The 27592-nt window shown below is 43.2% G+C and overlaps 2 protein-coding genes across 2 annotated transcripts; one reads left to right on the plus strand and one right to left on the minus strand.

Moving 5' to 3' along the window:
* Nucleotides 1-10691: 10691 nt before the first annotated feature.
* Nucleotides 10692-12404, minus strand: LOC116220237 (piggyBac transposable element-derived protein 4-like). The gene is made up of 2 exons (XM_031565590.1): nucleotides 11831-12404; nucleotides 10692-11446 (listed from the first exon to the last, which is right to left on the minus strand). The coding sequence occupies exons 1-2, from the start codon at nucleotides 12402-12404 to the stop codon at nucleotides 10692-10694; spliced, it is 1329 nt and encodes a 442-aa protein (XP_031421450.1).
* An 8226-nt stretch (nucleotides 12405-20630) lies between these two features.
* On the plus strand, nucleotides 20631-24417 carry LOC116220349 (sialidase-3-like). The gene is made up of 3 exons (XM_031566865.2): nucleotides 20631-20800; nucleotides 21782-22047; nucleotides 22891-24417. The coding sequence occupies exons 2-3, from the start codon at nucleotides 21796-21798 to the stop codon at nucleotides 23824-23826; spliced, it is 1188 nt and encodes a 395-aa protein (XP_031422725.1). The 5' UTR covers nucleotides 20631-20800; nucleotides 21782-21795; the 3' UTR covers nucleotides 23827-24417.
* Nucleotides 24418-27592: the final 3175 nt, after the last annotated feature.

Consider the following 27592-nt stretch of genomic DNA (forward strand, 5'->3'; position numbering starts at 1 on the left):
TAAAACTACGTCATCAGCGTAAGCTGACAGACGGAGAGGATTGATACACCCGGGTATGGAAATACCGTTTAAACGTATTCTCAATGTATTTAAAAGAGGCTCTATTGCAAGGGAATAAAGCATTCCGGATAAAGAACATCCCTGCCTCACACCCCTGTTAACTTTAAAAGGAGCGCTTAATCCACCATTAATCTTCAGGATGCTCTCCACATCGCAGTACATGACTTTGAGCATGCTTATGAATGTTTCACTAAAACCAAAAGCACCTAAAACGTCCCATAGATATTTATGTTCCACTCTATCGAAAGCTTTTTCTTGGTCTAGTGATATTAAGCCAACATCAAGCTTTAATATCCTCGAGACGTCAATTACGTTGCGAATCAACGACACATTATCTGCTATAGATCTGCCGGGTACACAGTACGTTTGATCCGCATGGACAACTTGCTCCATCACTTTGCTAAGCCTTTTGGATAAAACTTTAGATAAAATCTTATAGTCACTACACAAAAGTGAGGTCCGTGAGGTCACCTTTTTTAGGGAGGAGAGTGAGGACTGCTCTGCGACAACTCACCGGCAGACGCCCTCCGGCTAAGCTGTCGTTGAGAACTGCCAGCAAGTCTTCTCCCACCTCCGACCAAAAAACCTTATAAAACTCGGTCGGAATGCCGTCAAGGCCCGGGGCTCGATCACCCTGCAAAAGTTGAAGGGTGCTCTCCAATTCCTCCAAAGTGACAGCAGTGTCAAGCCCGGCCAAGGTACCGGCTGAAACCTGAGGCAAATTATCTAAAAACGCGTTATCGGTAACCCCTTCACCATTGACCTCACTCTTGTATAGTTCCTTATAAAATTGAACTGCCCTGTTCCGAATTCCCGAAGCATCTGAAAGTAAGGCTCCAGTTTCTGAACGCAGAGAGTGAATCAATCTCCTCTGGCCATTTTTCTTTTCCAGATAAAAAAAAAACTTAGATGGCATATCCATTTGATCACCTCCCTGAAACCGTGATCTGACCAGCGCACCATTCACCTTAGTACCCAACAGATCAGCTAAAGCACTTCTTTTTGCCATCAAATTCTCAATGTGATCGTGACCATTGTTATAAGCTAGATCTTGAGCTTCAAGTAACTCTTCCTCCAAAGTCTCTATAGACCGAGTTATGTCCTTTGTGATATTATGAGTGTACTGCTTACACAACTGTTGGATTTGCATTTTCCCAACATCCCACCACTGTTGTAAGGATTTAAAAGATGATTTCTGTGTTCTAAAATCATCCCAGAAGAGTTTAAACACATCTTTAAAATATTTGTCTTGTGTCAAATTTGTGTTGAAGTGCCAATACGCACTCCTTGGCTTAAGATGCCTTAAAGTTACTACACACTGTACTAGACTGTGGTCTGAGAAACTAACAGGCGTAATCAAACAGTTTCTAAAAATGTTGAGATGGTGTTTAAAACTGTAAAACCTGTCTAGCCTAGCTAATGAAAAAGTATTATCATAAGCGTGGGCCCATGTGTATTGTCTCCGCTCGCCATGAAAATTCCTCCATACATCACTGAGTTCATGTGTCTTAATAACCTGAATAAGGTTCTTTCGGGAAAGCATATGAGGCTCAGTATGATTGCGATCTATAATACGCTCTGTACAATTGAAATCTCCACCCACAAATAAATATTCCTCACTATTGCAGTCAAATAAAACAGTGGACAGTGTGTCTAAAAAAGACAGTCTTTCTGTGGCTTTTGTTGGCGCGTACACACAGATAAAAACCAACACATAATTTTCAAAACGAATTCTGACTTTTAAGAGTCTACCTTTCAGTACCTCCACAACGTCGTATGATACTGGGGTAAAACTCTTACTAAATAAAATGGCAACACCACCACTAATGGAAGTGTTGTGGCTTAGCAGAGAGAGCCCATCCCACTCCACAGCCCAGTCAGCAGCGTTACCCGCATCACTGTGAGTCTCTTGCAGCAGAGCAACGTCAAAACGTTTCTGCTTTGCTAGTTCAAAAAACTGCGCTCGTTTGGAACGGTGTTACGTCCCTGAGCAGTTTCTGTGGCCTGTGTACCATCCTGTGTTCCATGTTTTGCAGACAGCCCAGCTAGCGGCTTAATTGCTGTTTTCTTATTGGGTACGCGATCGGAAGCCATTCTCTTAAAAGGCGCTTTGTGACGTCACCCAGGAGAGACTTCTTGGAAAGAAGCAGTGATGTGTTTGCCGCCACCAGTGTTGCTACGTTAGGAGCCTCGGTGCCTCGCCTAGGTCACCAGACCATCTACCAGTCTCGGAGTGAGAGTCCGAGAGGGAGGCCCAGGATTCCTTGAGGCCTATATCGGGAGGCCCGTTTGTTTCTTTGTTACTTTGAGCTTTTTGGTTGTTCCTATTTTTGTTGTCTTCTCGTTTTTCCATTATTCAATATTTCTTCATTATTTAATATATTGTTGAGTTAGTTTAACGATAATAAATTATCGATTATTTTTGCCGTAGCCGACGTTGTCTGCCGTTTCATTATTCCCTCGAACTTTGTTTTTGTTTACATTGCCTGACCCTAGCAGGGAACGTAACAAAATTGGGGGCTCGTCCAACTTTTCTTAAAAAACTCCTATTAACAACTTGGGAGTTCTTTTTGAATCTGGCCTTTCTTTTGTGTTTTTTGAAAGTTGTTTGTGCTTATCCCTCCGCTATTCACTTCTCCGCTTTTTTGACTCTGCACTATGAGAATCGCGCTGTGACCAAAGAACGCTGGTAAGATTAGTGTTTTGATTGTTTGTTGATTTGGTGGGGTTTTGTTGACGCAAATCTGGGGGGAGACTTGTCTCTAACTGGTAAGCGCCGAAGATATTCGAGGTTAGTTAGTTAGTTCGTTTTGGGGTATTATTCAGGGACCAGGGTTCGCCCAGTATGGGTTACAGGTTACAGTGCTGTGCGTAGGAGTCATTTTTTTTAAGGATGGCACAGTTTTTTTTTGCTAACACATTTCGTTAGTTTTCGCATTTCGCTAATTTTTGTTGTTGTTGAATATTGTGAATTGGCAGAATGTCGGGATACAGTTTGTTTATTTCCAAGCATTTTCTTTTGGCTTAGAGATTTTTGAAATGCGTCTTTGTTCAGTTGGACAAAAAGGTGGCATTTGGTGGCAAATGGTGGACTTGTGTTTTGTTCGTGGCTTTTGGAATTTTCCCTCTTTGTTTCCTGGTTTTGAGCCTTTATTTTGGGGGTGGAGGGGGAAATAAGAATAAGAAATTAGACCACTGGTCATAGACTCCCTACCATAGATAAAGTTTGTTACGGTTGGATTGTTTTTTTCCCCCACTTAGATTGCACTCTGTAGGCAATATAGTTAAAGATGTATGTGGTGGATGAGTTCATTGAGAGTCCTTCCGAAGTTCTTTTACAGAATTGTACTAAAGACTTGTTAGTTAAAATTGCGGAACATTATGACGTTAGCCTTACAGCTGATGATAAGAAGCTTAAGGAGACTTTGTTCAAGGTTGTTGTTGCAGGCCTAATCGAAAAAGAGATTCTTCCTGAGAGGGAGGAAAATCCTGTTTCTCATGCCGCTTCTGATGGGTCAGCTGCTAGCAGTTCGTCGGAGCAGGAACTCAAACTTCGGGAAAATAAATTAGAAGAACATAAGTTACAGTTGGAAGCAGCTAAGTTAAGGGTTGAGAGAGAAAATCGAATCCTCAAAGAGAAGGAGATTGCGAAATAAATTGAAATGAAGAAATTGGAGCTTGATTTTGACTTAAGGAAACTTGAATACAACGAAAAACGCGAGGAACGCGAGTTCGAGTTGCGCAAGCTTGAATTGGAATTGGCTGCAAGAAAACTTACCATCACTCCACCAGTTCCTTCAGCTCACCCAATCCAAGGCTCACATCCTTCTCCTGATCGTGTTTCTTCTGCTCCTTTGACTTTCTTTTCAGGTGCATCTATCTCCGTTGCTTCGGGTGGCGATAACACCGCACCTCTGCACAATGTTCCGACAGGAGCGTTATTAAGGAATGCTCCAGTGGGTGATTTAAGTGATGTTCCTCTTGCCCCTGAGCTTGTGCCATTGTCACTACGAGGCCAGCCTTTCGATGTCAGTCGTAACATTCGAATGGCTCCACCTTTTAACGAATGTGAAATTGATAAGTATTTCACTCACTTTGAAAAAGTTGCGGTTACGTTGAGGTGGCCCGTCGAGGTCTGGACTTTGCTTTTGCAAAGTGTGTTGACTGGCAAAGCACAAGGTATTTATTCTGCACTTAGTATGCAACAGAGTTCAGATTATTCAACTCTGAAAACTGCGATTTTGAGTGCTTACGAGTTGGTCCCAGAAGCTTATAGGCAGAGGTTTCGTGGCCTTCGAAAATTAGACAGTCTTACGTTTGTCGAGTTTGCGAGAGAGAAAGAGAGGGTATTTGACCGATGGTCTACTTCCCAACATGCACATTCAAGAGAACAACTCCGAGAACTAGTTTTGTTGGAGGAGTTTAAAAATTGCATTCCCGAGACAGTGGCAATGTATCTAAATGACCAAAAAGTAACCACACTGGCGCATGCTGCTGTCTGTGCTGATGAGTTTGTGCTCACGCACAAAAGCTCTTTCTCTTCGATCTCTGCTCCTCGTCGTGACTTCCCTCAGCCTTCTGCTTGGCGGCAGAGTCAAAGAATAAGACCTTCCGATAGACCTCCGCTGCCATCTGCTAATGGTGAGTTGCGTGAATGTTTTTACTGTCACGAGCAAGGCCATCTCATTGCTGTCTGTCCTGTTCTGAAAAGGAAATCTACAGCTTCGAAACAAAAACGTTTCATAAGTTCTGGCTGTGTGAGCAATCCAGTTCTCTCGCACAGTAAAATAAATGCGGTCTTTAAACCTTTCAGTTTGGAAGGAATGGTCTCACTCACAGGACGTGAGGAGGATAATGTTCCAGTGAAGATGTTACGAGATACCGGTTCGGTACAGAGTTTCATTCTTGCTTCTGTTTTGCCCTTTTCGGAAGAAACTTATGGTGGTTCTGATGTATATGTGCAAGGAATTGGGTTAGGACATTTAAAAGTTCCCTTGCACACGGTGCATATTAAGAGTGCGTTAGTTTCTGGGTGTTTTGAAGTGGCTATTCGTCAGCAGCTTCCTATGGAAGGCTTCAGTCTCCTAATTGGCAATGATTTAGCTGGCGGAAAAGTTCTTCTTCTTGAAGAAATTTCGAAACCGTTGACTCGCACTGATGTGGAATCCAGTGTTTCTGTGCCAGTGTGTGCTGTGATTAGAGCTAAAGCGCGCAAGTATAACAACGCTAATTTGTTTGATACCTGTATGTCACTGGATCATCCACTCATGCCTATACCCAAGCCTTCAGGGGATTCAGCACATCGGTCGCTGTCTACATCCGTTGGTGCTGAAGTTCCAATTATGTCCCGATCGCCGTCCAAGCAGTCGAAAATTACTAAATCTGCTTTGTCTCTGCCTATCGACAGGGAATTGTTCAGGCGTAAAGCTCGTGTGTGTCACATTAAATTGTTAAAGCCGTATGTCTCCAGGGAGCCTGGGCCTGAGACTGCGAGTGTGTGTCCTTTGTTTGTTTCTGCAGCTCCTGTGGTCTTCTCTTATGCTCCAGAGGAGGACGGCCTGATCATCCGTAATGTGTCTGATGAAGAATAACAACCAGCGCATCATGTGTCGTCAACCTGGAAATCCGTTCAAAGAAGGGGTCTACTAACATTCTGGCAGGCACATATCAATGAACATTTTATGAATTTCGGATTTCTGTATCAACATGTATATGTTGATTCTTAGTGGTGGGGGTGTTACGTCCCTGATCAGTTTCTGTGGCCTGTGTACCATCCTGTGTTCCATGTTTTGCAGACAGCCCAGCTAGCGGCTTAATTGCTGTTTTCTTATTGGGTACGCAATCGGAGCCATTCTCTTAAAAGGCGCTTCGTGACGTCACCCAGGAGAGACTTCTTGGAAAGACGCAGTGATGTGTTTGCCGCCACCAGTGTTGCTACGTTAGGAGCCTCGGTGCCTCGCCTAGGTCACCAGACCATCTACCAGTCTCGGAGTGAGAGTCTGAGAGGGAGGCCCAGGATTCCTTGAGGCCTATATCGGGAGGCCCGTGTGTTTCTTTGTTTCTTTGTTACTTTGAGCTTTTTGGTTGTTCCTATTTTTGTTGTCTTCTCGTTTTTCCATTATTCAATATTTCTTCATTATTTAATATATTGTTGAGTTAGTTTAACGATAATAAATTATCGATTATTTTTGCCGTAGCCGACGTTGTCTGCCGAATGTCTTTCATTATTCCCTCGAACTTTGTTTTTGTTTACGTTGCCTGACCCTAGCAGGGAACGTAACAAACGGTCCCTCGCACCATTCATATTTAATGAGGCAATGCGAATCTCACTCATCGGTGTAATAAAAGAGAAAAAACTGCATAGCCCCCAAAAACAAAACAACAAAAGAAAGAAAAGAAAAACTCTAAGCATTTTCATTCTCATTGACACCTAAAACAATATTCAACTTCGTGAGAACTTTTTTTAAACGGTACCCCTCCTGATGTGTGAACCGTCCTTCGGACATAAACAACCTTGTTTTCATTATAAATTGGTCCACGTCAGGAAAAAAATCGTCTATTCGAACATTCCTGACATGTTTGGTCTGTTGTAGAAACCTCTTAATGTCCTCGACACTGTATGAGGGACTGGGGTAACCACTATGTCGCAAAGAGCAAGATATGCTGCAATCGGATTCACTCCCGCTTTCTGTATCCGTGGCAACGGGACAACTTGGATTGTCTTTCTTTTTGGCCTTTGAATGGGAGCTGGTTGATCTCCTCTTTTGGATATTTGGCACCTTAAAGCCTCCATCAGTTTCAGCTAGAGGCCCTCTTTCCCCCACTGTCTCAGCAAGAAAGTGATCACCTGTATCCACTGACCCTTCACTGTTTTGAGTGTTGTCCACACTCATGCCAGCCTCAGTTTCCTCTTCCTCCAGTGGTTCAGCGGGGACACTGCTGACCTGCTCAGAGGAACTAGCCTCAGGTGTCTCTGCGTGATAGGGTGCCTCTGTTTCCTCTCCTGTCGTCTGAACCCCGTCCGCCCCATCACCCTCTCCATTCCTGGGTTCCTCATTACTGGCGGGCTGGCTTTCTTCGGCCTTCTCCTGATTTTCATCGGAGCGATTATTATTGCCGGGATTGTCTTGCTTATTTGGACAGGCTCGCACCAGATGACCCGCTTGCCCACATCCAAAACATTTAACCATGCTCGTTGTAATAAATACAGTGTAATCGAAATCATCAATTTTCATATTTAACGCTAAATCAAGATCCTTCTTGTCTTTCAGTACCATGTAAGCAAAACGCCTGAAAGACACTACGTGTTTCAGTAACGGGGATTTGCTCGCTATCGTGATTTTTTTTAATCGGTGAAACTAGTTTACCATATCGAGATAGAATATTAACAAGAGTATCATCCTTTATGAAAGGTGGGACATTAGAGATGATAACCTTCTTAGAAGGGGTAGATAAAGGGAGCACAGGTGTAAAACTGCCATCAACCACTATTCCACTCTCAACAACTTCGTTGGCCATATCTACCGTCCGAAGGAACATAACGATAGCACTATTCATACGTGCCGCGGACAAAATGTTGTCATGCCCAACAACGTCCCCTACAGCCAAACTATAAATTTCAACACTGGCGGTAGAGGCAACCTTGACCGCGTGCCTCCTAGTAAGAAAATCAAACTTTCCCGCACCTGAGGCAGCCATGTTTTCGGCACAGAAAACAGACGCCCAGGTAAGAGAAAAAAAACAACCACACTACACACACACCACACCACACACAAAAAAAAACTACAACTCCTTCAAAGAAACCAATACACACACAAACAAACATATATAGATATAGATATAAAGAAAGTTAGAAAAAAGCAGCAATACTGGCACGGCGGCCACACGCAGCTTTCGCTCACAGCTCTCAGGCTCCGCCCACACACTCAGTCCATGCGCAAACCAGGAAGAGAGAGAGAGAGAGATAGAGAGAGAGAGAGAGAATTTGAATTTTGAAAACTCTTTTATTTCTGTTTTCGAAAACAAACAAACAAGATAACAAACATACATGACACTACCACATCAAATTGTCACAATATGCACAAAAAAAGGGAGGGGGGGGGGGGAATAAATAAATAAAAACAAAGATAAAGTGCAAACTGCAGAAATTATCCAGCATTCTCTAAGAACTGTGCAAACCGTAAGTTATCATCTTTGACCACACACAACACACTATTGTAACACCATATCTCTTTAAAAGGTTCAAGATCTTTCATTGCTTTATACAAATTAAAATCTATTAAAACACAAGACCTTACGAGAATTGAGAACACCATCATCATGTCATCACTGGACATTTGCTCAATTTTGTTTCTGCGACTAACATAAATCGCCATCTTTGCCTGTCCCAGCAGGAAATTGATCAACTGACACTTGAAGCGATGCTTTTGCACATATTTAAAACCCAAATTAAAAGTCTCCATTGAAAAGTGTTCATTCAAACTCACAAAAAGTGCCTGTAAAATAACAAATAGAGGTTTTAGCCTCACACACTGCATAAAAACATGGAAGACTGTCTCCCTTAGAAAACAAAAAGGGCAGTCTTGGCCCACGTCAGGATTGAGAACTGAAATAAAAGCATTCACTGCGATTGCCCCATGCAAAATTCTCCATTGTAGGTCCCCTGCTTTTTTGGGTAAGGGTGACTTGTACAATGCTCGCCACTGAGGTCTTACAACATCCCCTATCTGTAAAACAGAACGCCAGGGTGTATCTACCCTCTTGTCCAGAACCTTCTTGTTTAACATCTTTACACACAGTTTATACAGAGCTTTGCCAGTTGCCTGTTTTGGACCCAGGAAAATCAAATTTTCCGAACTGCAACAAAAACCAGTACATCCTGTTAGGTTAGGGGATAGGTTAAATTGGGGAAAGGGTCCTTGCAGTCGGGGCTGCACAACCCCCTGACGTAGTCCCCCAACATTTCCCTCTCCTCTCTTGTTACCAAGGCCCACCAACTCTTGAGCAATTGGGCCACAATTCGGGTGGATCGCATCCCCAAGTGATCCGCTACATTTCCACTGTTACCCAGATCTGGTCCAGCCAACTGCAGTAAATCCCCCAGGGTTGTAACTCCAGCCCTGACGAGAGTATATTCCAGTTTGGGAAGAGGCTTTTCCGCAGTTATATCCAGGGCTGAACCATGGATCAACGGCTCCTTTAAAATCCAGTGCAAGGACATTACGCTCCTCGTTTGCTGCACTGTAAAAAGAGACGAGACTTTAAAAAGATTGCGATAAAACACTGGGAATTTGCTTAAATTCAATGTCTTTGGGTCCATCCAAACTAATGGCCTATCCAGCCCCAGACCATCAAAAGTCTGTAAAATGGCACAAGCTGCATACTTCCAATTAGAATCCACAGTTCCAGTGAGCAGATGTTGCAAAAACTGCACACGAAAAGCAGCAGTTCTACTTTGCAGTTGAACAAGTCCGTGCCCACCTTCCTCCTTAGGTAGAAACAGAACACTCTGTGGTACCCAGTGTAATTTGTCCCAGAAAAAGTCCACTAGGATTGACTGGATCTTTGATAGGAGGTGGGTTGGAGGATCCACACAGGCAAGACGATGCCAGAGGGAGGATGCCACCAAGTTGTTGACTATCAGAACACGCCCTTTGTAGGACGTTTTATGAAGTAAAAATGTCCATTTATCCAGGCGGCCCTTTATCTTTTCAACAACCCCTTCAAAGTTTTTTTGAATGAACAAATCATTCCCTAAAAACACTCCAAGATAAAGTTAAAGTTAAAACCATTCCTGGTCCAAGTTAAGCCATCTGGGAGACTTGGCTCTCCATCTGACCAATTTCCAACCAGCATTGCAACACTTTTCAACCTATAGCCAAAGAGTACAGCATACCAGACAATGCACATCCTTGCCTTACCCCTCTGTGAACCTTAAAAGGAGCACACAAGTCACCATTGACCTTAACCTCTCTCTTCACCAGGGCGTTTTTTGACAATTTCCGCCTATTTTGCTCTGTTCTCTCTCTTTCATTTAAAACTTGAATATCTCTGGTTCTACACATTGCATAATAAACATCCATGGCTTAAATTAAAGAAGACACTTGGGCCATCAACTGCAACTAGTTAAAGTGTTTATTATGTCATTTTAGTTTACATTTCAGAGCAGCAAAAGTACGGATTTGTCAGGAAAAAACATAACAACCTATTTTTTTTTTGTGGTTTCTTCAGTATAGAACTGGGTTTTGAATGTCAGAGGAAACCAAAACCTTTATTTCCTGATTCAACAACATCTTGACAGTGTGTGTAAAAAATTTGAAGCAGATAGACAAAAGTGCTACACATCAGTTTCCATATGGTGTCTTTTTAGACGTCTCCAAGTGTCTCATAACCTCTCCAAAATCACCAAACACAAAAGTCACTGTATATCCAGCATTCAAAAAAAAAAAAAAATGTCAACACCAGAGCCCCGTTGGCCAGAACAATTACAAATGCCTCACATGTAATGTGCTGTTACCACCTCCTACAACGTGGATGAGGGGTTGGATTTTAGGAGGCAAAGAGAAAATGAACCACACACAAAAAATGACTATTTACAAATATGTATATAAAAAAAAAAGAAAAAAAAAAAATCAGACACGCTTGTGCCAAAATCTGAAGCAACACCGCCCTGGGATAATGCACAGGGGCACGTCACAAGCCTCACATAGCCATATAGTGGATGACTTGCAGATTCGGCACTTCCTCCTCCCCTTGGTGGCTTTCAGGTGTGGATCATTGAAGAGTCCGCAGGCTTCCAATGGGACGTGGTCCGTGGATGCCTCGTTGGATGCCAGCTCCTTCCCAACTTTACCCAGCTGCTCACACAGTGCAATCCTGAATTTCTTCTGGGTGAGGGGTTTCTGGTTCTTCATCTCTGCCATCTCCTTGTGGATGAGGAAACTGTTCACCACCGCATTATCTACAAAGTGTAGAAAGAACTTCAGGTACCAGCGGCTTGTTTTCCGGGTAACAGAGAAATATTTTATGAGAGCATCAGAGAGGTCCACCCCCCCCATGCTCTTGTTGTACTGCTTGACTGCATCAGGCACAGGAAACTCCCTCCTGGACCAGGTACCATCGGGGTTGCGGACACGGCGCTGCACACTCTGCCCACTGTTCGCTTTGTGTATCGTGGAACACATGGTAACGTCACGTGTGTCCTTCCACTTTACATAAAGCAAGGAGCCCTTGCGTATCCAGCGCATGTCCCCTCTGGCAGCCTTCTTGCCCAGCGCATTGTCTGTTGTCCGTGGAAACCCCACACGGTTCTCCCGGATGGTCCCACAGGCCCCAAACCGCACCTGGTGTAGATGGCTGAAAAGCTTGGTGCTGGTGTAGAAGTTGTCTACATAAACATGGAACCCCGTGCCAAGATAGGGCACCTTGAGCAGGTTGACCCAAGACCCAACTCTTCAGAGAGCACCTCCCCTCCTAACTGGCACCTGACTAGCGCTTAACTTGCACTTCAGCAGTTACATTCCTGCACTTCTTTTTCCTCTTTTCTAGGTTGTTGTTTTTTCTAATTCTCATGTAAAGTAGTATTTATTGTTACACCATGCTTTTTTATTGCTCTTAGCTTGACTGTTCTCTCCCTTGTACGTCGCTTTGGACAAAAGCGTCTGCTAAATGACTAAATGTAAATGTAAATGTAAGTTTGACAACTGCGTCAAAAGTTAGTCCATTGCCACTCGGAGACGGCGCCTTTCCCTCGTAAATGGTGAAGTCACACGTGTAACCACTGCCAGGACAAACAGCTTGTAGCCCCACTTGGTGGTCTTGTCCTTCATGTACTGTTTCATCCCGTTCCGTGCCTTTGTGGCTACCATTCGCTCATCCACTGACAGGTTCTTGTGTGGGTGGTAGTGTGTCCTGCAGGCCGTGAGGATGTCATCATGAAGAGGCTTCAGGCGGAAAAGGCCATCATACCCAGGCTGACCACGGAGCTGGTCATTTACCACATCAGCAGCTGGGTCACTCATGTGTAAATTTGCTGTGATGGCCTCATACCTGTAGCCTTTCATGACACTGCGAGGATAGGGAAACTTGAAAAAGTTTTCTTTCTTCCACAAGTCCCTTGCAGCGGTCACCTTGACCAGGCCGAGATACAGCACAATGCTCAAATAGTTGCACATCTCAGATGGCTTCACCTCTTTCCACCGCATCTTTGCACCCTCCGCAATCTTCCGGGCAGCATATTTATTTGTGTTGATACACAGCGTTGTAATGGCATTGTTTGTGAAAAACAGGTCGAAGATTTCCTTGGGGCTGTATGATTTCTGGGAATCAAGCTGCGGTCCAGGCATCCTCTTAGGGCAGAACGGAAACTGTGGGGGGCACACGTCCTCTTCAGCACCATCATGCCATCTATCCACCGGTGAAGGAGGCAGCAGTGGTATGGGTGCTGTTGCTGTCTTGGAGGATGACTTCACTCTCCTTTTGGCCCTCGTCTGCCTTGCAGGAATCTGTGAAGGGCACACGTTCTCCTCAGAACCACCAGCATGCCCTCTATCCCCCAGTGGGGCAGGTCTCCTCCTCTTTGAAGGAAGCAGCCATGGTGTGGATGCTGTTGCTACCTTGGAGGATGACCTCACTCTCCTTTTGGCCTTCATCTGCCTTCGAGCTGGAGGCCTTGACGGTCCAGGCAGGTCAGAAGAGCTGAGGGGTGTTGGATGAGGGGAGAGGACAGGTGTGTCTCGTGCAGGGACATCTCTGAAAAAAAATTATCAATTGGCAAATGTTATACAAACAACCCAGCGAAAATAAAACTATAGATTACTGAGTAAGCACAACTGAACATCTCCAAAACAACTTTTTAAAATAACAAAACACAATATGCAACTAAAAATAAGATATATGGAACATGGGGTTGGTTTATTCCTTCCTGCTATGGGGTGGGGTTAGGTGATAATTGCTCAGTTGTCTGTGAGACAAAAGAGAGTATATATCTAGATGTCTGGGTTACAGAGTCTGATAATACATACTAATGAGGATACTCTATGGTTGGTGGGATGAGAACAGGTGACAAAGGGTGAAGAGGGGGTCGTTGATAGCAGGAAGGGAGCTGGTTTATAGAGTTCTAGATGCTAATTGCTCATTTATCTGTGAGACAAAAGAGAGTATATATCTAGATGTCTGGGTTACAGAGTCTGATAATACATACTAATGAGGATAATCTAAGGTTGATGGGATGAGATCAGGGGACAAAGGGTAAAGAGGGGGGTTTTGATAGCAGGAATGCGGCTGGTTTATCGAGGTGCGAATGGGTCAGGTGCGTGTCCGTAAATCAAAGATTATAGACAAGAGTATATTCTGTTTCATCAGTCATATGAGCATTTCTTACTATGTAAACAACACTATTAGTTCTATTATATTACTGCTATTACAACACTATTACTATGTAAACAGCAAACAAATAAGACCAGGAAAACGTCAATATAAAATAAGCAATGCGTGATGAAGGCTGCATCCACCCACATAACCTAAGTAGCTCAGCCAGCTTGCTAGCATTTGTGCTTTTTATGAGCATTTCTTACTATGTAAACAACACTATTAGTTCTATTATATTACTACTATTACAACACTATTACTATGTAAACAGCAAACAAATAAGACGCTCAACATAACATAACAACAGCCAGCTTGCTAGCATTCATGCTTTTTAGTCAGATAATACTTGGTAATAATATCGTGGAAACATACCAAAATGCATGCTCATAGTAGTAAATGCAGATATGTACTTACATGTCAAGGACACGGTCAATGCGTTCTTCCCAATCCAACTCATCGAAGGAATCAATACTTGCTCCATCGGAATTATCATCTGCCCAGCTTCCAACATCGTCTTCTTCGCTGTCTTCAAACATGAACTCCAAAGCTTGTTCGGTGGTATATTTCTTCATTTTTGAATGAAGGAATAGACAATAATATAGACAATAATATAAAATATAAAATAATATAAACTATAGAACTATAGGACTATAATATAAACTATTATCTAAACTCGCATGAAACTCGTATTTCGTATCTCGGTGTCGCGCCAAATTCGTCTGCAGGCTGTCAGAGTGAAGAGAGCAATGAGCTGCGTCATTACGCGCGGGTCATAAATCGTGTTCACTCGGTTACGCATTATCCAATCAGACCTTTACATTACTCAATGACAGGCAAAGGAGGTACCATTTTAAACCTGAGAATGAGTACTATTGGTTAAAGTAAGTGTCAATCAGTTTCTAGTAACTTGATAGGAGGAATAGCCATTTTCGTAAAACCAGCAGCGATACCAAAGTTAGGTAGAAGTGTGTAGTACAAATGAAAATGAACGAAGCACAAGGAATTAAATGTACTTTGGCGAATTGTAACAACACAGTTTCGTAGAGAACATATATGGCTTTTATTATTAAGGTTTGTTTCAGAAAAAATATATTTATCTTGGCCGCGATTAGTTAAGGGGAATTCGAACACGTGTTAAAAACGTGGAGGGGGGGGTCCGCGAGGCGTCCACGCACTTTTGTGAACAGTCAGGTTAAGTATACTTTGTATGCCACAGTACAGAACTTGAATTTTGTTAATAAAATCAGGACTAAATCCAAAAGCTGCCAGAGTACTCCATAAATAACTGTGATCCACTCGGTCAAAGGCTTTTTCCTGATCAATTGACACAAGACCAAATTCCAGGTTAAAAGACTTACCTAAGTCAACTATGTCTCTGATAAAATAAATGTTGTTCTGTATCAGCCTACCTGGCACACAGTAGGTCTGGTCAGGGTGAATCACCTGCCCCAAAACGTCACCCAGTCTGATTGCCAGAGCTTTAGAGAGCAGTTTATATTCCGTACACAGGACTGACACGGGTCTCCATGACCTGATATCACTCAGGTCACCTTTCTTTGGTATCAGAGTGAGCACTGCTCTTCGGCAGCTCAGTGGCAACTGTCCCTCAGAAAGGCTGTCACTGAGAACAGTCAACACATCTGTACCCAATTCCGCCCAAAAGGACTTATAAAAGTCCACCGGTAGGCCGTCCAGGCCTGAAGCCTTCCCGGAGTCCATAGTTTGGAGGGCACTATACAGTTCCTCAAGGGTCAGAGGCCTTTCAAGGTCTGCATTAGCCTCTTCGGACACCTGTGGCAAATTGTTAAGAAAGGCACTGTTATCAACCCCATCCTGTGGGATTTCTTTCTTATACAGCTCCTTGTAAAAGCTGACTGCTCTTTTACGTATCTCTGCAAAGTCAGACATGAGTACTCCGTCTTCTGAACGTGCCCAATCTGCTGCATTGGATGTGTCAGTGTGTGTTTCCTGAGCAAGTAAAACATCAACTCTATTTTGTCTGATTGACTCAAACACTGCAGCTCTCTTGCTTCTCTCTCTGGCGCCATTAAGGTTCAGAGAAGCTGTGCGAACTTCAATCATGATACAAAATAAAAAGATATATATGAATTGTGTACACACTAGCATCATAAAACACGGAAAAATTGGCTTGAACATTAAACATCACTATTGCTTAACAAGACGTTAAGCTTAGTCAGAATTTTCTTCAGACGATAAGTCTCTTGACCAGTGAAGCACCCCTCACTCATAAAAGAACGTGTTTTTGTCATAAACTTTTCCACGTCAGGGAAATAGTCATCAATCCGAACATTCCGTATGTGTTTTGTTTCTTTTAAAAACGATCTGATATCTTCCATTTCATAATTTCGACTGGAGACCCCACTCGGACGTAAGCTACAGGTTAAACTGCAGTCAGAATAATCACTTTCGCTCTCATTATCTGTTGTGCTTGGAGAAATGTAACTGTCACCCTTTTTAGCATTCTTTTGGTTCACACGGACCCGTTTCCTTTTACTGATCGGTACTTTAAAAACAGTCCCCTCCATTTCCATGAAGGGCATTTCACTGAGACATTCATTTGGGGCCAACTTCTGATCACCAATGACAACAGAATTCTCACTACTCTGCGAGTTTTGAGTATTTTCAGACTCGGGATTGTCCGCATTGTTCCCCCCAGATGATGTTGCTGAATTACCTTCCTCCTGTGTATGATTAGAGGAATCCCTCGTCATTTCTGACACAACTACTCCTGCTAGTTCCTGGGGCTCTACTGCCTTGGCTGATTCACCAGCACTGGACTGGTCGGAGGCTGTATCCCCAGCACTGGATGCTCCAGCCTCGGCAGACTGTGCCTCACCCCCATTATCATTAGGCTTACTGGTATTTTCACTTTGTTTGTTGCCATTATCCGGTTTCCCCTTTTTATCGGGACAAGCACGTACAAGATGCCCCGTTTGGCCACAACCGAAACACTTCATCAAACTCGTGGTAGCATAGACAACATAATTAAAATTGTCCATATTTACGTTCAGTGTCAAGTCCAGCTCATCCTTATTATCTTTCAAGACCATGTATACAAATCTCCTGAAAGACACAATATGTTTCAAGAGCGGGAATTTGCTCGCCATTGGAATCTTTTTAACCGTTGATACTAATTTGCCATAGCGTGACAACGTTTGTTCCAGAACCTCATCCTTAATGAATGGGGGAACATTAGACAAGGTTACTTTCTTCGATGGAGTAGAGAGAGGAAGAACAGGGGTAAAAATGCCATCCACTACTATTCCATTCTCAATCAATTCATTAGCGAAGTCAACCGTTCGCAGAAACAGAACTATCGCATTATTCATGCGGGACGCTGACAGAATGTTTTCATGTTGTATAATTTCACCAGCAGGCAAACTACACTGCTCTACACTGGCTGTCGAAGCTATCTTTACAGCATGACGCCGTGTAAGCTGTTCCTATTTCCCCATACCTGGGACAGCCATGCTCCCAGCCCAAACACTGGAAACAGACGCCCGGGAATCACCCACAAAATTACCCTACGTGCTAATTTCCTTAACCAAAACTAACTAAACCTTAACTAACTAAAGAAAAAAACGTTAATAATAAAGATAGAAAAGATAGAAAAAATAGATAGAATAGAACACTCGTTCCTGGCTCGGCGGCCAACATGCCACACTCACTCAGAATGCTCTGACTCCGCCCACTCGCTCAGACCATCCACTCAGAGAGAGAGAGAGAGAGGGAGAGAGAGAGAGAGAAGAGGGGGGAGATGGAGGTCAAGGGTGGGTATTGAAGAGAGAGCGAGAGAGAGAGAGAGGGAGAGAGAGAGAGAGAGAAGAGGGGGGAGATGGAGGTCAAGGGTGGGTATTGAAGAGAGAGAGAGAGAGAGAGAGATAGGGAGAGAGAGAGAGAGAGAGAGAGGAGAGATGGAGGTCAAGGGTGGGTATTGAAGAGAGAGAGAGAGAGAGAGAGAGGGGGGAGATGGAGGTCAAGGGTGGGTATTGAAGAGAGAGCGAGAGAGAGAGAGAGGGAGAGAGAGAGAGAAGAGGGGGGAGTGGAGGTCAAGGGTGGGTATTGAAGAGAGAGAGAGAGAGAGAGAGAGGGAGAGAGGGAGAGAGAAGAGGGGGGAGATGGAGGTCAAGGGTGGGTATTGAACAGAAAGGGGGAGAGAGAGAGAGAGAGAGAGAGAGAGAAAGAAGCAAATCTGATTATAAGGAAACATAAAACGAGAGGAGAGATGGAGGGCATTGGTACCAATACCTAAAATTTTGCAAATAAATGTAACACGAATTGTTGGTATTTATTTTGAATACAGGTGGATACATGGGCCTATGTTGACATATGTCTTACACTCACGGCCATCTAGTTACAATGTTAAAACGCCTGATGTCAAATGTGACGTAAAGCAGACCTGACCTACACACACATGCAAACACAGATACATATACATGCACACACACTCAAACACAGATACATATACATGCACACACACTCACACACACACACTCACACACTGAAAAGACTCCCTGGAACCTGGGCTTTTTTCTGTTAATTTCTTTATAAATGTCTGGTGAATCTGCTGGACTCAATCAAACTTCACCTGCTGACTAAGGGGGCGGAGACTATAAATAGTCTGTTCCCCTGGCAGTTCACCTTTTTCCACTCCCTGCCAGTACTCCAGCGTATCCTGAAGTGTGAGTATTCAAGTTAACGTGAGTGGTCAATTCAATTTATCCTTTTGATTGTTTAATTTATATACCTTTGTGATGCCTTTTTGTGACATGTGCTATGTTGACCAATTCCTTTGTTCTCAGACATGTGCCAGGAGCCATGTAGGATTGTTTGTTGTTTGATTGACCACTCCGTTATTTAATTTAATTGTATTTAATTGTGTTTCTTTGTTTATGTTTTTGATGCAGCACACAGAATAAATATCAAGCTTACAAAAAGGAAATAAAACTGCTGGTGTTACATCCAACCTGCCTTCTCCCTTGCATCATTTTCTCACTCCACTCCTTGCCGTTTGGGTCTTCTGACCGAGACTCTGTCTGCTCACCCAACATTCACTCCCCCCAAACCACATCACCCCTACAGTTCCTTCACACACAGATACATATACATGCATACACACACACACACACACACACACACACACACACACACACACACACACACTCACACACAGATACACACACTCACACACACACACACACACACACACACACACACACACACACACACACACACACACACACACACACACATCATCATGCAAAAACAGATAAATGACCAGGCAATTATACAGTAATTATTAACTACTGTAAGGAGGAGGATTGGGGGCTGGGTACACACACATTAACTACTGTAAGGAGGAGGATTGGGGGCTGGGTACACACACATTAACATTAACTACTGTAAGGAGGAGGATTGGGGGCTGGGTACACACACATTAACATTAACTACTGTAAGGAGGAGGATTGGGGGCTGGGTACACACACATTAACTACTGTAGGAGAATACTGGGGGCTGGGTACACACACATTAGCTACTGTAGTTTAATACTGGAGACTGGCTACACACACTACTTAACACAAGAATAGCGGCATATCAAGACGCTCCTCCTCTTCCTCAGGAGGATGAAGATTTGTCTGGCAGTGAGATATAATCACCTTGACCATAACATCACCTTGAACAATAACCTGAACTGGCTGTGGGAATCCCCCTTTGTCAGCTAGCAATGATTTCCTGGTCATAAATAATGAATCACAATTACATAGAAAAAACAAATCCACACACACACAGAGACACACACACACACACACACACACACACACACACACACACACAATAGCACACCAATAAAACACACCCCTGAGCCTGGCCTTTGAGCTGCTTTTTAGAAAACAAGACGGCACAGTCGCTTTGGATAAAAGCCTCTGCTCAGTACTGGACCCTTGTATTTAAATGGATACATGTTGCATTTAGTGTCATTTCCAATATTTTATGAATGTAATATCACTTGTCACCAAAGCAAGCACTTTGTAGATTTGCAGTGTTCTACTAGGCCTGAGGTCAGAGTAGGGGAACTGAATCATTTTACGTTTTTGCCAAAATGTATTATAGTACACAAGGAATCAAGAAGTCATGGATAAGTCTTATCTTTGCAGCACGTAACTCAATTTCTCCATAACTGAACCCCCCTCCTGGTTAAGAACATGAACTGGCTGTTTGTCAGCTTGCTCTCTGATTTCCTGGTCAAGTCACAAATCATAAACCTCTCATTGTCTGTAGATTATTGTTTAGTTGTTTGATTTGGAAATGATTCACAATTACATAGAAAAAACACATCCACACACACACACACACACACACACACACAGACACACACACACACAAACACACACACACACACAGAAGGGAGGTGTGCCCTCAACATTCCTCTTCATATATATTTATTCATGCTCATTTCTCTTCATATATATTTATTCATGATCATTTCTCTTCATATACTGTATATTTATTCATGCTCATTTCTCTTCATATATATTTATTCATGCTCATTTTCATGAACAGTGCAGCACCCAGTCCCAAGCCCATCTGAACAAGGAGGAGGGTTGGGCAAGGGGCCAGCAAGCCCTTCCTGTAGAAGAACCTCTTGCTACAGAAACACAAACAAGAGACTCACTAAACTAGGGCCCTGAGGGAGACAGGACCTGAAACTAGGGCCCTGAGAGAGACTGGACCTGAAACTAGGGCCCTGAGAGAGACTGGACCTGAAACTAGGGCCCTGAGAGAGTGGACCTGAAACTAGGGCCCTGGGAGAGACTGGACCTCAAGGCTGGAGGATGTATGAAAGTCAGATTAATCTGGAAGCTCCAAGGCCAATCTTCTCTACCAGGACCACCATTACCATCAGAACATGGGATGTCAGAACCGTGTTTGAAGCTGGCAAGACAGCTAAGCTGTGTGTGTGTGTGTGTGTGTGTGTGTGAGAGAGAGAGAGAGATGTGTGTGTGTGTCAGAAAGAGAGAAAGAGAGAGAGAGATGTGTGTGTGTATGTGTGTATATGAGTGAGTGAGTGAGAGAGAGAGAGATAGAGAGAGAGAGAGAGAGAGAGAGATGTGTGTGTCTGTGAGAGAGAGAGAGAAAGAGAGAGAGAGAGATATATATCTGTGTGTGAGAGAGAGAGAACAAATAGAAGGTGGGGCTGTCCAACTTCTATGATGCATTAGTTCACAAGACGTGTTCACTAGGAGGAGCCAGTAAAACTTTAAAAAGACTCAGACAGTGGAGGAGACCTCACTTTCCTGCTGAAGGCTAGAGAACAGCACCACTATCAGCACCGTCAGCATACTCTTCTGAGGTGAGTTACACTCTCAGCACCGTCAGCATACTCTTCTGAGGTGAGTTAAAGCTCAGCATACTCTTCTGAGGTGAGTCAAAGCTGCGTGTACTCTTCTGAGGTGAGTCAAAGCTGAGTCAGTCACACAATCATTAAGTGTCTGTTTGTAGGAAAGAAGGCCTGGGGGAGTCAGAGACAAAAGATTTGTGTTCCATAAACCAGAGACAGGAGCCTGGAGACTCTATGCCATAAACTCCAGGCTCCTGTCTCTGGTTTATGGAACACAAATGTTTTTTTTTGACTCCCCCAGGACTTCTTTCATTCTTAGACTCTATGGACAATGATACTTTATACCTTCTTGTATGTAAATATGGTACTTCACAAATTGTCATTTTTGTAATATTCATATTTGATGTAGAATCCGAAACTACAGATACACACCTTCGGCTCTGGACCCATGCAGGACACACACTCACAGTCACTGACTTCATAACCTGTGGACACATTTTATAACCTGAAACCATAATCATAACCAAATAACCATTTGCTGGGATTAATGCTTTATTTATCAATGTAAATTCACTTTTAAATGTTTTGGTCTAGGCATTTATTATCACAGCTATTGCGATTGTCCTGTAGGTGACAAGCTTCAGGGACTGAACTGAACTATGAATAGAACTTAAGAAACCATTTAACACAATATGGTCAACCAACTGACCACAGGTTTCGGAATCTGCAAGGCAGTACACAAGAAAATAATTTCTAGAAGTTCTCTCATGTTTAATAAAGTTCTGCTGGGCTTGCTTCTCCTTAAGTCAGTAAACAGAGGGGCCATCTCAACACACACACACACACACACACACACACACACACACACACACACACACACACACACTCCTCCTTAAGTCAGTAAACAGAGGGGCCATCTCAACAGATATGACTGTATCTCTGACTACATAATTCATCTGATAGACTGACTGAAATGATTTGTTCTTCTTACAGAACACACCTTGACAATGGGATGCAGTGCCACTAAATGCTGTGCCACTAAATGCTGCTGCGGTGAAACAGTTGTTGATAAATCCTCCTGCGGTGAAACACTTGTGTTTGCTGATAAAAACTATGACTTCAGAATTCCAGCTCTTCTTTACGTTAAAGAATGGAACACATTCCTGGCATTTGCAGAGAAGCGCACCTCTACCAACGATGCAGACGCAACGTATCTGGTGATGAGGAAAGGCACGTGGCAGCCTGACTGCTCACTGCAGGTACCCAGGAGAACACCTACACCTCACATCTGTGTTTTAATACTATACTACCACTCACTGAAGGTACTCAGGAGAACACCTACACCTCACATCTGTGTTTTAGAACTATTCCCCTGCCACACCTACACCTCACATCTGTGTTTTAATACTATACTACCACTCACTGAAGGTACTCAGGAGAACACCTACACCTCACATCTGTGTTTTAGAACTATTCCCCTGCCACACCTATACCTCACATCTGTGTTTTAATACTATACTACCACTCACTGAAGGTACCCAGGAGAACACCTACACCTCACATCTGTGTTTTAATACTATACTACCACTCACTGCAGGTACCCAGGAGAACACCTACACCTCACATCTGTGTTTTAATACTATACTACCACTCACTGAAGGTACCCAGGAGAACACCTACACCACACATCTGTGTTTTAATACTACTCCCCTGCCACGTCTACACCCCATACCTGTAGGCAGATGCTGACTGTGGATGGTGGCAGTATATTTCATATTTGGCTCAGAGAGTATAAGTCCTGATATGGTTTTGTTGCACCTACAGAGTTACTGTATAGGTCACCTGTATAGGGCGCCTCTTCTTATTTAGAAATCCAGATGGTATACACCTTTCACTGACCACTGGTAAGTACCACTAGGAGCACTGCTAGGCTCTGGTTAATTACTGGTCAGTGCCTCTGACACCTTCCATTGAACACTGTTTGGCAGAAGCTTCCCAATGGAATGAAATAGAATAGAAACTACAGCAGTGGCCAATAAATCATGTACACTGTAGTCTTTTCGTGCCCACTGTTCATTTCAAACTTGTTATGTTATTTCCAGTGGTTTCCTAGAGTGGACTTGATGAAGGCAACAATACTTGGCTACCGCACCATGAACCCCTGTCCAGTCTTTGAAAGGAACTCAAAAACACTGTTTCTGTTCTTCATCTGCATCGAGGGTAACACTCTGGAATGGAACCTCAGGCCAGGCCAGACTCGTTTATGCTACGTCACCAGCACAGACTGCGGGGAGACCTGGAGCGATTTAACAGACTTAACGAGTAGTGTCATGGACAGCAGCTTTACCAATTACCAAACCTTCGCTGTGGGACCGGGCCACGGGATCCAGCTGAGCAGCGGCCAACTGCTCGTGCCTGCCTATGTGAAGAAGGTAAAGTCTGGTGAGAGTGTGAAGACCCATTCTTTGGTGCTGCGCAGAGAGGACCAGCACACCTGGAAGGCAGGCCAGCCCATCACCTTGGAGTCCGGGGAGTGCCAGCTGGCTGAGGTGTCTGACGGGGAGGGTAGTACGCAGGTGTTTCTGAACGCTCGCAGCACCGGAGCACCGGAGCCACGGGTAGAGGCACTGAGTGACGACGGCGGGGCAAGTTTTACCCTGCTAAACCAGCTAACGCTAGAGGAGAGGCCTCACGGCTGCCAGGGGAGTGTGTTGGGGTTCCCTGCCAGTGACATACCAGCAGGAGGAGGGGGATCCTCAGAGACGGCTCTGCTCTTCAGCCACCCGACCGCAACGACCAAAGGGAAGGACTGGGACAGGCTGGACCTCGGGGTCTACCTGAGGAAGTCTCTCCAGGACGACAACCCCTGGGGTAAACCCCACATCATCCACGAGGGGGCCAGTGGCTACTCAGACCTCACCTGCTGTGAGGAGGAGGGTCACTTTGGTTGTCTGATGGAGTGTGGCCATGGGGAACGTCTTCAGATTGTCTTCAAAGAGATCAATCATTCAGATGTAGACAGAGGGGAAGCTGTGTGAAGCCATTGCTCTGTGACTGACTACAGACCCACCACAGACACATAGAGGAACATGCTTTTAAATAATAGTAAATAAAATATAAAATATATATGTAACTAAATAATAATGGTAAATAGTGGGTTCAATTGTTTTCACCACTTAAATGTATTCATACATTCAACATGTGACATATATTTCTGAATTCTGAAACTATTTTAATTCCATAGTTACAGTCGTTTGATAATGTTGAATGAAAAGTGAAAATGAAATGTGATGTGTTGTAGATTAATTCTGCTGTTTGATTATTTCTGAGAGGCTGATGTTCTTTTCTGTGACTTTACCGTGATGGCATATCCCAACTCTCATGCTTCCATTTCATTAGATCAGCTGTAAACATAATAAATAGTTTATTTGATTTTTTATTTGAATTTATTTTTGTTTAAAAGTAATAAATACTGTAAGTGTTTATATCCAGAGACTCCTCCCAGGGCTCTTTGTGTTTATGTAATTTGGTCTACTTCTCGTAATTTAACTGACCAGAAATATGAAGAACCGCAGTGAGTTGATACGAATATATCTGAGTAAGTAATAAAAATGATAAAGCCTTTGGAAGAAGGTTTCATAACTAAAGTGCTTGCAAATGCATGTTAACATACTAATAGTGTATAAAAGTCCTTTAACATCCAGCAGAACAATCGGTAGATAACAATGCAAAAAAATCTGATTTAGCAGAATACGTACAGACCATTCAATCCTGTAATCTGATTAACCAATCAAAACAACAGTAAGCACAGATCCAGCAACCAAATAGAAAGAACTCTGACTTTATGTCACACTAAAAGTCTTGCCCAGACCCACCCAGTGACCACGTAGGAAACAAGGAGAGGAGTGTCTTCCATTCTGTCTGTGTTTCTCACTGCTAGCGTCACACCACACCCAACATAACTTCTACATCAGTCTACTGCTTCCCTCACATGGGGAAGAACAGGTGGCCAGAGAAGGTGGTGTGGTGGTTATAGCTGTCATAGACCCGTGCATTGGGCCACAGCTTCAAATAGACCACATCTCCCACCTCCAGCAAAATATCAATAATACTAACCATAATCAAGATAAGGGACTAGGCCTCATTATCATGTCATCCAGAAATAAGAGCAAGAGCTGCTGTTTAGTAAAGTCAGATATCCTGCTTTCACCCCTCTGGTACTGGGTACTGGAACATATAAGTTCATAGGGGAGTATATAATGTTTCTTAGGATCCCATCATATCCTTAGATGTACTACAGTGTCCACTAGGTGGCGCCAGACACCCAGTAGTCAGAGAGGTACCAGTGTGTGAGCTCAGCAGTGGCTCAGACGGAACATAAAGAGGATCCTCTTCCTCTGGCTCTCCCCCATAGATGTTTCTCAGGCCCTTCTCACAAGTGCACACCGTTTTACATTGATGGAATCAAGTAAACACAAACAAACAAACAAACTAAATCGTCTGCCTGTTCTTCTGTACCAATCTATGTCTGCATAAGGTACAATAAGATTCTATTAAGTATTGTAAACCATCAAATTGTTATTCAACTCAATTCAAAGCTCAGCAAAGCTATGGAAATAATTTCACTGCAACGGCATGTTGTACAAACCTGTGCCCTTGGGCACGGTTAAATGCACTGTGTGTGTGTGTGTATGTATGTATGTGTGTGTGTGTGTGTGTACACGTGAGTGTGTGTGTATATGTGTTTGTGTATGGGGCAAAGCATGGGGGGACTATCTCTAGTTTAGGGAACCCTTTTAACAGTTGGCAGCTGCTAGCACGTGATAAACTCATGTTAATATGTTTGAATATGAGCTCATGAATATGAACTCGTTGATATGAAGCTGCCAGTGACGTGTGGTGAGGTTCATGGCTGGTGAGGCACTGACTCTTTCAGAGTCAAATTTACAAATACATAAACCCAATAGAGTATCTAAGTCGATCACCATTCAATTGGCAGCTTTCACATTGACTACTGGTTGTTTTTCATATCAGCATTCTTTACACACACATAGGTAAGGTGCATACAGTAGGCAGCTGCTAGCTTGTGATGAACTCATGTGTAAATATTATGCACTCATGAATATGCACTCGTGAATATGAACTCTTTCTTACGAAGTTGCTCAAGCACCCTGAGGGTTTCTACCTTTTCCCATTATAATTTTAAGAGTTAAATCGAGGAGACTATAACATCAGCTAGATAACCAGCTATCATTTCATGCAAATTGAACTCTTCCGATTAACTCGTAAGGTTATTAAGTGTCCTTACCTAGCTAATTAGCTAACGTAGCAACAGGATAACCATTGCAACCAAGAAACACAACTTACCTACAATTTAAGTTTAATTTCTCAAAATCAGCTCACCAATAAAAAGCAGTCTTGGGTTCAAAGTGATCACAACCACTTGTGTGATGTTAAATGGCTTCACATAGACATAAAACAATCCCAAGAGAAATAACGGGAAATCAACGGAGCTGCCGCTGTAAGTTCAAAACCAAATGTATTCTTGAGGTTCCAAACATGTTCAAAGCAATTTGTAGCCTGACGATGTCATACTCATAATTCTAGTCAGAATATGAGTCTGATACCACTCCATTGGGCTCTGATTATGGGGCGTGTTTCAACTGAACCAGGAGAAAAAATGCCTCTTCGCTCAATTGGTTACCTAGAACCAGAGGTGTAAAGTAACGAATTACATTTACTCACGTTACTGTAATTGAGTAGTTTCTTGGTGTACTTTGTAATTTTTAAGTAGTTTTTGAAATCGGTAATTTTACTTTTACTTAAGTAGATTTTGACTGAAGTATTGTACTTCGCTACATTGGAAATTACATCCGTTACTGAGTAAAAAACAAAAAATAAATAGTTCAAGGTGGGAATCGCGCACGACAATTCTCGCTGCAGTGATGGATGCTGCATAGAGTGGATGATGGAGTCGATGCAAGGCACCGGTGCCGAGTCACGAGAGATAGAGATGGAGGAAGATGATAGTGCCGACTGCCAACAAGCTGCGGTCAACCAACAAGCTGAAGCACCGAACTTTCCGCCAGTTGAAATTAAAGAAGATGAAGAAAACCTGTGGCCACATCTCAGCAAGCAGTTTGCCTTCCAACGTAAAAGAGGCAACAGCTATATAATGCTGTGTAAACTGTGCCTAACCCGCCAGTCAGAACTTTCTGCTTATAAAAATGTATCTTCAAATCTGCGCAAACATGTGTTGGTAAGTACAGTATTTGTCCCTTTCCATTAGTAGTTCAGACAGCATTTTTGTCGTTTAGTTAGCTTTGCTCCATTAAGCAAAATATGCGTTTCATGGCACTAGTAGCCTCATTTTGGCTAGCACTTGCAACCGCCCTGAGTATGCTAACGTCGACAGCCGTCATCCAATAGACTAATAATAATTCCATTCCTATCTTCCATTCGTTTCAGGTCATAGCATTATTATGTTCAGTCTCTCATATTGTGTTAAAGACTGCAGATCAGTCATCAGCAATGAAATACACCACATAAACTGATATTAGGCTAATCATTTGGCTGGCTCCCATGCCTTGAAACAGAGCAACGTGAATGCGCACACCATCGTTGTCAGACAGTTGGACAAGTCAATGTGTATGTCGTTATCTGGAATTTATCACGATGTTTAGTCAGATAAGTGGTGGCTTTGCAACGTGCAGGTCTTTCATGTTCATGCTCAGGGGTCTCGGTTAGCAAGAATTGAGGATTATGAATTGTGATGCATGTAGAAATAGAAAATAATGCTATAAT

This window comes from Clupea harengus, chromosome 4 (assembly GCF_900700415.2).
Source record: "Clupea harengus chromosome 4, Ch_v2.0.2, whole genome shotgun sequence".
Taxonomy (NCBI): domain Eukaryota; kingdom Metazoa; phylum Chordata; class Actinopteri; order Clupeiformes; family Clupeidae; genus Clupea; species Clupea harengus.

Excerpts from the sequence above, each read along its gene's own strand:
- LOC116220349 (XM_031566865.2), top strand. The coding sequence starts at position 21,796 with ATGGGATGCAGTGCCACTAAATGCTGTGCCACTAAATGCTGCTGCGGT. Across the intron at positions 22,048-22,890 it reads AGCCTGACTGCTCACTGCAG|TGGTTTCCTAGAGTGGACTT; the intron begins GTACCCAGGAGA and ends TGTTATTTCCAG.
- LOC116220237 (XM_031565590.1), bottom strand. The coding sequence starts at position 12,404 with ATGCCTGGACCGCAGCTTGATTCCCAGAAATCATACAGCCCCAAGGAA. Across the intron at positions 11,447-11,830 it reads TGTCCTGGCAGTGGTTACAC|ACAACTTCTACACCAGCACC; the intron begins GTGTGACTTCAC and ends ATGTTTATGTAG.